The 10,678-nt window shown below is 39.5% G+C and overlaps 1 protein-coding gene across 1 annotated transcript; it reads left to right on the top strand.

Annotated features, from left to right (window-relative positions):
• Positions 1-1,054: 1,054 nt before the first annotated feature.
• On the top strand, positions 1,055-9,410 carry LOC119740309 (vacuolar protein-sorting-associated protein 25-like). The gene is made up of 6 exons (XM_038215577.1): positions 1,055-1,177; positions 2,488-2,633; positions 3,742-3,795; positions 5,042-5,130; positions 6,985-7,060; positions 8,784-9,410. The coding sequence occupies exons 1-6, from the start codon at positions 1,128-1,130 to the stop codon at positions 8,894-8,896; spliced, it is 528 nt and encodes a 175-aa protein (XP_038071505.1). The 5' UTR covers positions 1,055-1,127; the 3' UTR covers positions 8,897-9,410.
• Positions 9,411-10,678: the final 1,268 nt, after the last annotated feature.

Below are 10,678 nucleotides of genomic sequence, written 5' to 3'. Positions count from 1 at the left end.
TGCTAGCATTATACTTTTGTTTATTGTAACAAGACTTTAATAAACCAGGAGTCATCCAAGGAGATCTAAATGGTCTACGATGAGTTGTATAGAGCTGGGAGTCCTGGGACCGTTAATTTCTGAACTTGTGCACCAGTGCATGGGCGACAAAACTCTATCAAGAGAAATATTGACCCGGTATATAAATTGTGATTTGGCTGGTGTTGGCAATTTTGGGCTTCGGGCAGCCGCGGTCAAGCCATGGATGATATACAGGGTGGGTAAAAAAAAACAAATGTCGGGACCATTGTTTTAGTGAAGTTCTGTATGTAGCACTTTCAAAATCTAGGATATGAAAGCCCAATGCATAAGCTTTCATTTAGTACAAGAATCATTCAAATCACTCGTGTACTTTTTAAGTTACGGATTTTAAACACAACCACCGTTTTAAGGTTCTGTCCACGGATCACAGAAGTGTGTGTTCCTTCAGCAAAACGAAAACAATTCACACACATCCTTATGTGATTTGTAACTTAAAAGTAAATAAGTGATCGGAATGATTCAGGTACTAAAAGAAAGCTTATGAGTTGGGCTTTCATATCCTAGATTTTGAAAGTGCTACACGCAGAACTTCACTAAAACAATGGTCCCGACATTTGGGTTTCCTTTTTTTTTTTTTACCCACCCTGTAATTTAACTTCGATCGAGGGCGCGCGCTCTGGTGTGGGCTACAAATATCACAAGCTCAGAGCTCGGCAGAGGCATTCGGGCTACGCCGCCCTCATTCTATTGCAAATTAAAACCTCGATCATCTCAACTCAATGATCGTGTTTATTACTTGGGTCACAATGTATCATCATAATTTGCATCATCAATCATAATAGATTCCTTTAAAAGGAGAGTAATACGCACAATGTATCAAAGAAAGACAAATATAGCCTATTAGTGACTTCTATACTCAACCCTGTACCGGGTGTCACAATGGTTTCAATATTTCAATAGCGCCGCTGCAAGTTCTGTATCAGCCACCGTAATAATGTCACCGGATGATATCCGGTAGTTCCCGTTTTATCCGCTATATTTTTTTACTGCATGCACGGACGGCTGCACCGTACGCGTACTCATATGCACGCGCACGAAAATGCGAGATGGCAAGTTTTCAGTGGCCGTGGCAGTATGAATTTCCACCATTTTTTACGTGAGTAAAGTTATTAACGGATAACGCCTAACACATCATGCTGTGTAAAAATCACTCAGGCCTATGCAGTCTTTGCTGAAGATGAAATTCACACTGTTATGGTTGTCTTGACAGTTGACTTGAGCATGTTGAGCGTTGAGTCAGTCATGTCAGTCAGACTCTGCCAAGTTCTGCAACATCATGAACATGTCTGACTCTGAGTTGACTTGTAAATGTATTTGAGTTTGACTTTGCATGATTTGTCACTTTATGCCTATATGACAATTGACACTAACATTATCATGACTGTGTACGTCCATGATCTGATGATGGGCCGGCTGCGAAATATTTTTTCCCAAACGACATCAGACAATATCAAAAGAGGGCGCTCTCTCTGCGTTATGCATATTCATGATGTCCAGGGCTTTAGAAAATAAATTGTGCGCCTATCAATTGTCCCCCCCCCCCACCCAAGATTGACAAAATCCCCACCCCTCGGGCAAAATTTAAGTGACAATCCCTGACCATCATGACCATGCCCTGGCATACATACGTGGGGCACACTAGTGATTGCCTTTCCATATGTAGTACGCCAATGGTCAATGGTAGGGTTTGTGTAGTTGAGGACACCCCCGTTTTTTATTATTTTCAAAAAAGTTTTGTCGCTCCCCAAACTCTGCAACCTTAGGAAACGTTCTCTTAATTAATTATACTTTGATAGGTGCATTATTAACCAGAAAAAGTGGTGTTTTAAATCACCGACGATTGGCAGCTGATTCGTGGACTGGTTGGAAGTAGTCCTGACTTCTAATCAGGTGATCCCAGTTCGAATCTCAGTGAGCGTTTTTCACTTCTTCTCTTTTTACCTTTTAAATAACTAAAGTGAGGAAGGAACATTTTCTCACAAGACGTAAAGCCTATCTTGGGTTTGTGTTATGGAGAACAAGGCATTAGATATGCATGTAATTGTAATGGACCAATCAGAAGATGGGAAATGAATGTCGTTTGGAGAAAAAAAAATCGCGGGCCGGCCGCGATATCACAGTGCGACTTTTTATACAAACTGCTGTACACGCGCACATGTTACGACTTCGTGGTCTGAGTGACATCATTTCATAGTGAAATTCCTCCTATTAAAGTTAAAACCAAATATGTTCACTCATGTTTGAAGCCAGTGACGTTTGTGATGCCACTTACATGTACCCCTGAAAATGTTCATTTCTGCGATTACAAAATGAGAACAGTGAGAAGGTCCCAAACACAGAGCAAGGAGGAAGGATGTTTAGTGCCTAACAATTAACATTGTGTTATCGATAAACCCAATTTCTCAGTTTACAGCCCAACTTGGAGACAAAGAAGAAGCAGGTAGCAGCGTGGTGTGACTTGGTCCTTGCCTACCACAAGCACCACAAGATCTTCAATCTAGACGTCAAGGAATCCCAGTCCTCACCACTCTTCAACAACACAAAGATCGATAGTATCCTTAACAAGTATAGGCAAGGCTTAAAATTTATTTAAAAAAAAAAAATCATGAGCCAGTCTCCGTTGGACAATCTTTGATAAAATTCACTCAGATGATGACTAACGTCCAGTGAGATTAGTTGTTTTTTTTTAGTCCAATGGTTAATGTAACCAGCCAAACTTTGCCAAGTAAAAAGTGACTAGGTCACTTTTCCTCAGATGAAAAGTCCAATGCAGACAGCGTGAGTCGGTAAATTTGCATGGGGAAGCTATGGGCTCCATGCACGAACAAGAGAGGGCGCTTTTTGACCACTTTGGAGTGCTTCTGTTGCTTCCAACAAACAAAATGCACATTATGACAAATGATCTACCCTACCTTTAACAAACAACATTATATAATATCAACGCTCCATAATGTCATGAACATGGATATTGTACGCCAAATAAAATGGACCAGAGATCAATTCACCAATGAGATCGCAGCAAAACAAGGTATATGTAGTGCTGTGGCCTCGCGGTCTGGAGCATTGAATTTGTGGTCTGCGGGTAATTCCACAGGTTGTGGGTTCAAGTCCAGCCTGCAGCTGCGGTGCGTGTGCCCTTTGGCAAGGCACTTTGTCACGCATTGCTTCTCTCCACCCAGGAGTAAATGGGTACCTGTGAGGGCAGAGATGGTTAGTGTGGTTGATTCAGTTGCTTTGCGCCGAAATGGCAGCATCGAGCTGTATACTCCCCAGGGAGCTGAGATGGTATTTGGAATGTTTCATTGGCCCAATGAGCAGGGTTATAATACGCCCCTTTTATCCTTCAACAATTTGGGGATTTATAAGTCCAGTTATTATTATTTATTTTATTATTCTGTTGATGTAAAACAAACCATAGAATAGGACCAATAAGTCAGTAACCCACCATGTTTTTGTTGGGTATCTGGTGCCATGGTATCTGTCCCGGACTTAATAAGGGACAACCATGATTTCTGGCCTGACATGGCCAATGGTAAATTTGTTGTCAGTTTTTGTAATGAACATTATTATTTGCTAGCTAGATTTTGTTGTGGAACAACTGAGTGACAGGCCAGACTGTGTATTTATGGTGTATGAAGTTGATTTCCTTAACAACTACAGGAAAACTTTCCACGGATGCAATATATTCAATTCTAGAGGAATTGAGGGTCAAAGGTGAGTATTTTTTCACAAGCTTAATTTTTGAAACAAACGAGGGCGCTGTTATGTAATGCCATTTTTGGGTTATAAACAGACATAAATTGAAGCTTATAGACATAAATTTAACCAATGCTACAGCCCAAAGATTGAAGTTTTACAATCTTTAGATTCAAATTAAGTTTATACTAAACCGCTTCAGTTAACCCTCCGACGCAGAAACTAGCCCTTTTGGGGACCCAATTTGGTTAATTACCTTAATAAAAAAAAAATTCCAACCAATTCTGGTGATCTTCCATCTAATCCTAGCCAGAGACACCCACTACGGATATATGCAGTCACCTTTAGTGTGTGACCCCGGGTCAGGCATATCTGAGCCTGACAACCTGGGCTGCCCATATACACGTGCACAAAACAAAGTCACTTGCGGGTAGCCAAGAGCACGACTTGACCACAGACTATGTATACAACATCTGTTTCCTGTCAATGACCTCCTTATTTATAGTCTACAGACATGTCGAGATTGTATACATATAGATACAGTGTTGTGTAGCCTCAAACCAAGGCGCTAAATATCTGGGTCCCCGGAGGGACCCCTTACTGTAAGCGTGTTAGTAAATGGGCTTTCTGCGTCGGAGGGTTAACATGATTTTTCTTGTGTCCGTACCTAGAACAACGATGTCGTTACAATACCCTTAATCGCTCAAAAAAATGGCATATTGGCCATCAGTGCTTTTATTGTTCCCAATAAGATTTTCTTTGTTTATTATTCAGTTGAGTCTAATTTGCATAGAATATTGGGTCATACGATTCTTCATTTGTCCAATATATAATTATTCATCCCTGCCGAATTTGAATTGAATGTCGCGTCACAGGGCTTCATTTGTCCAATGGTATCGCAGCATGTGTTAATAACATGATAAATTCACTGAGTAGTTTAGTGCGGGAAATTAAAACTCGGGACAGTCTTGGTCATGTCGTCAAAAGCTGTGAAGACTCATCAGAATGCCACTGTCGACCCAGAAAACCAAAGCCCTTAAACCTCAGTAAATCCCATGAAGATCTGTAATGCCGATTGCTCTCTCACTGTTTGTATTAGAAGGAAGTCGGCCCCACATACAATTTTTTTCACTGTCACTGTGTCACCTTGCATTTTTTGAGGGGTCACACGCACACAGAGTGACAAGTACAAATAACATTTTTAGAAACCTTGTCTTGTATGTGAAAGTGATTTAAACTCCCAAGGTTTCTTTTCTTGTTGCAGGAAATATAGAATGGACAGACAAGACAAGGGCGCAGTGCCTGGTCATGTGGAGAACACCTGAGGAATGGGGCAACCTTATCTATAGATGGGTAAACATAACTTCTTTTTGTCTTCCACCTCACATCCTTACGCACCTGTCAGTTTTACCCTTTAGTCACTGTAGCGCCTGAATCCGCCCTGCCTGTTACTCACTGTAGCGCCCAAAACCACCCCAGCATTCAACAATTTTATTGATTTTTCAGTGAATAAAAAAATATGTTGTAATACAATTAAGCCAAGGTGCTAATGGGTTAAAAACAGACGTTGCGCGGTGGAATTGAGCATCGTGCGAACATCGTGCCCTCTATGGGCCTTATGAACAAGTTGGCCATTTTTGTTGTGTTCCCTGAATGTTTTTCATAATTTGTGAATTGTTGAATGGGATGGTGCCAGACTATTTATTCATTATAGCCTCATCTTCATATTTTTTTTTTAAATGTGGCTTAAAACATTTTAAAAACAATTTAAAATTATTCATCAGAGCAGACTGGTATTGATCTGTACCCCCCCATAAAAGCATTCAAGTCGCGTTCTTGCGCACTTTCTGCAAGTCGACTGGATATCCTTGAACCACTGCCCCTGCTTTGCATAACAAGTGCACATGAATGAACGATTCGACTTTTATTCAAAGAAATTTCTATGTACAGTCACCAGACTCTATTCAGTAAAGTCCCCGTCAAAACGAAAGTAACAATCCACGTGCATAACGCACGGCTACACCATCGTACAGTGTGGCAGGGACACCAACAAGTCAAACAACAATTAAACATTTTCAAAAAAAAATGGATAAATATTCTGATTGAATTTCGTTAAAAGATACTTTTTGGTGAGGTATCACATATTTTATCACATAAAAGAGGATGACCAACAACTTCACGCCGTCACTGAACTAGACACACATGTACATGGTGTTCAAGTACATGTACATGCAAGTGCATGTACATGTACAGTCATGTTCAGTTTTTTTATTAATCGAAATTAGGGGTGGGTGGGTGGGTCAAAATAATTTGGAAAAAAAGTCGAAATTTTAAAACATTGAAAATTCTGAATGGCCCCTTACCGTTTCAGTCCTTCTGATTTGAGGCGTGCGATCACACCCCCACACCATCACACACCTAAAAGCTTCCTGAGAAGTGTGAATAATCGCACGCCTGAATCCCTCAGTACCGCACACCTCGGCATACATTTACGGCATAATTATACTTCATAATTTGTGAAAAATAAAGTACGTCAGTGAAGAGAAAGCGGCTTTACTGTAAACCAAGATGAATGTTATAAAAACAAATGCCAGACTGTTCAGTCCCAGCTCGGTCTACAGAATCACACGCCTAGAAAAATCACGCGCTTAGAAAAAGCATATGCCTAGAAAAATCCCATGCCTAGAAAAATCCAGGTGTGCCTTTTTCCACACGCCTGTGATTTTCAAATCAGAAGGACTGCCGTTTTATTGGTTGAACGTTCACAATCCTCACGTAGGCATGCGCAATACATGTACTACCAGTGAGTCAGTATTTCATAGTCCTAAATTCACAACGCACACACCACAGCTGCACCTGCGCGTCATCGCGCAGTACGCGCGATGCACATGCCAACCTCCATGAAATGAGTTGTTTACGTCTCACTCCCGAGCTGGACACTCCATTATATAGCTAGAGGGGTGTTTCGAAAATCAGAAAGTAAAATAGTTGAACAAAATTGCTGGAAAGTTTTATTTTTTGACTTTTTTTTGACTTTTGGACTGAAAAAGGTACTTATGAATGGGAATAAAATATGTGGTTGGCCAGTCTTAAACGTAGTGTTTAACATCTCCCGAGCACACATTTATTCCCTCATTTGAGCGTGCACAATTTTCTTCCAATGCTATTCAATATTTGTTTTCATTTTGTGTCCTTTTAACTGAATAGGCTTCTGGCTGTGGCATGACAAACACAGTATGTACGCTGTATGAATTAGCTCATGGTGACGACACTAAGCGAGAAGGTAGGCAGGCACAGATCTTTGGTCACTCCCAGTTTCTGTTGCACAGTTGGTTGTGTACAAATTTGTATGGCAAGTTGAAATTAGTAAAGTACTTTCTAACAAAATGTTTCTAACAAAATGTTTACTTGATTATATTTTTCAACAAATACATAGACTGACCATCATGAGACTATCATGTTGTATGTAAAACAGAGGAGTCGGGATACTGCATTTTACCTCAATTTCAAAGCATTTATTTTGTATTGGAACTTAATTACATTCTAAAAGAATGCTGTAATACAGGGTGAGTAAAAAAAAAAGCGGAACCCAAACCCCTAAAAATATATTTCATATTAAAAAAAAATGTAGCATCAAAATAATGACTGGAAAACCATTTCAGAAACTACTTTTAGATAAAAAAAATTACTGAAATCACTGCACAGTTCAAAGAATATCACCATTTCAACGCAATGACCCTAAAACCTGTCTCGTCCAAAAAAACCCACTTTATTGTGTGTTCTGACTGTTTGGAACAACAACAAAAATGACACACAATACTTGTTTCAACAACTGTAGTACACAACATCTTTATTAACAACCCTGCTTAGGGAAACAATATGATTTATACTATCCACTTTTATTAAAAGAAGGACTTTGTCGAAAATGTTTAACTTTTAAACTGAGGTTTTATCGCTGGTGATGTTTGAAGACAATTGTGACGATGATTCTTGAAATCACATTTTTGTACGAAGAGGTTTCAGAGTCATTGTGTTTAAATGGTAATATTCTTTGAACAATTTCAGTAATTTTTTCATCTAAAAGTAGCTTATGAAATGGGCTTTCCAGACATTATTATATTTGGTGCTACATTTTTTTAAAAATATGAAATTTACTTTTTGGGGTTTGGGTTCCGCTTTTGTTGACTCACCCTGTAACAATTCTGACCATGTTTGGAGGGGAAGTGAAATTTGGCAGTAATTCATAAACTTTCATCAAACACAACCTGAGCAATGACAATTGGAAAAGTTTTGTAGAGTATTTGGGACCAGTCTTTCAAGGTTGACTTCGTTGTTTAATAAAAAAGCAACTTGTTGCACAATGTATGTCAGGGGTTAGGACCGCGAGGCATTGTAAAATGATAATCCTTCACACATGAATATTAATGTGCAGGCACAAAGCATATCATAAATCAACAACCATTTTTTAATCCAGTTGTGCTTTATCTCAGGGGTTCCCAGCAACTCTGATAATCACAGACAGCTTTGAAAACGAGTGTCCATTTATCCAGTCAGGGAAAACTTAGGGGCATTTGGGGGAAAACACAAAAACTCTGGAAAAACTCAGGGAATTTTGACAGTGACCCAGAAGGGAGAGGTTTTCTCCAGTTTGGTGTACATGTGCGTCTTGTGCCATGTATCCAAGTTGTGTTCATTGACTGACTGGCTGTGGTGGCTTTTTTAGTGTCTATGCAGTAAGAATATTACACACCTCACCAGACAATAACAATTGGCTGTGCTTACACCACCTCTTGGCTTCCCAGCAACCTCGTTAAAGTAAAAATATTTCGCATGGAATCCTAAAAATTTCTCAGGGAAATATCAGGAAAAAATTCATGGAATTTTGGTTTCATAAAGTGCTGGGGGCCCTGTACGAGTTTATGTGTCAATCTTTCTGGTTCATCAAATTTACTATTTTGGATTGCCCACCGATTTACCAATTGGTTTTCTTCCCATGTTCTCATCAGAGTTCTTTGGTCTAGATGATTGGCTTCTGAAGAGGGCTTTAAGGACACTAGAAAAACAGAGGAAGGCGGAAATCATGTCATTTGGCACAAGCGAAGGTGTCAAGTTCTTCTGATCTGTACTATGTTATTTTAGTATTGCCAAAGATGTGCCCTGTGTGCATCATGTAGAGAGAGTAGAGCCCACAGGTGGTAAGAGTTTAGAAGAGGGTTTCTTAATTGACTGGAGGCCTGAGGCGAAGATGAGGAGTGATTGACAAACTTTTCTGAAAGCTTTAAAAAGTAATATTGAGAGTTCAATATAGGATGCGTCATATGTTTGGAGTCATTATGGGGTTAGGGTTATATTATACATGTATGTCGCAAAATGAGGAGAAACACTCAAGGAAATCATGATCGAAGATTCGGGTTGAAAGAGTGTTCACAATGCGAGTAAAAGTTCTTTTTCATTTTCCTCCACGGATACAAAGGAATGTCCACACTGAGTAGGTATGTAAGGTGCTTGGATGTGCATTTGGGTTGTTCGTTTGTAATGGTTGTCATTTGCCTGATATCCGGATATAATCATCATTACTTTATTTTGCATATACAATTTGGCTCCAAGGACGGATTTATGCCCCCCCCCCCCCCCCCCGAAATAACCGAACCAAATTATTATTTTTTTACAAGTGACTTCGCATTAAAGGCAGGCACTGCGTACACCACCATCTTTTACTCAAAAAGATTTGGTTAAAGTGGTCAGAACTTGCCTCAGATCGCACCACAGAGCATCTAGAATCCCAAATTTTTTTTCGGGCCCTTAAGCGGGCCCGTAACCCCACACCGTAATTTGTGGGGGACCAAACATTTCTTGCCCCCCCCCAAAAAAAAATTGTGTTCTGGGTCCGCCCTTAATTGGCTCTTTGGAGGTATGCGTATGTGGTTCCTCGAAAATATAGATGCTTATAATTAAATTTTATGAATTGTACTATAATTGAAAATGGAGGGCTATGTCTGTTTTGTTTTTCAAATATATGTATGTAATGTTTGAAACAGATTGTGAACTTGTGGTTTATTGTTTACCTAACGGTTAGGTAAATTTATCAGACAGAATAATTTGAAAATAAATTATTATTTTCTTCAAAAGATAGTTATTGCTTTTGCTTCACAATGTGTTTGGGGAAAGTACATTTTGTTTGCCGAGCAAATATCTTTGAATCTCAAAAAAAAAACGTTCTGGAAAAGAACCAAAAATATGACTTGTAAATTATACTATATCAACAAAAGGCTCTGGAGTTTGTCACAAACCCTATTAAAACAACATTCGATGGTGCATTTTATGATGACAAAGAAACATGTAAATGTTCAATTATAATTCACCATGTGTACATAAATCGAAACCAAACATTTGCAATTATGCAACATTCAGTCTTTTCATTATGATTAATTCGTTGACATAAACATCTTTGCCTATGCTGTTGTATTACACCATGATTACACCTAGCCCCCTATAACCAGATCTGTTGATTTCCCAAGATGAGATCGTGGGTTAAATTCCGAAGTTAAAAGTGGTCCAACTCTAAAATTAGATTGATTGAACCATGGGCGTCAATCCTGGGGGGGGGGGGGGGGGGGGGGCACACACACTTTTTGAAGGATGGGGACACAATATCAAATATTACAGGGCCCTATTATGTACTACAATGTATCTTTTGCTTAGAAATTATTGGATAAAGTGGTCAGAAATTGCCTCAGATAGCACCACAGAGCATTTAGAAACCAACATTTTTCGGGGCTCCTAAACGGACCCCGATCCCCACGCCTGTAGCTCAGAATTCTGGTAGCTGATTCAATGACTCCAACCTCGAAAACGATGTTCAAATAATTATCTGATGCCTTTAGCTGAGAAAACCTCGAAA

The sequence above is a fragment of the Patiria miniata genome, unplaced genomic scaffold, assembly GCF_015706575.1.
Source record: "Patiria miniata isolate m_02_andy unplaced genomic scaffold, ASM1570657v1 HiC_scaffold_5, whole genome shotgun sequence".
NCBI lineage: Eukaryota > Metazoa > Echinodermata > Asteroidea > Valvatida > Asterinidae > Patiria > Patiria miniata.
This window is presented reverse-complemented; position numbering and strand designations above follow the sequence as displayed.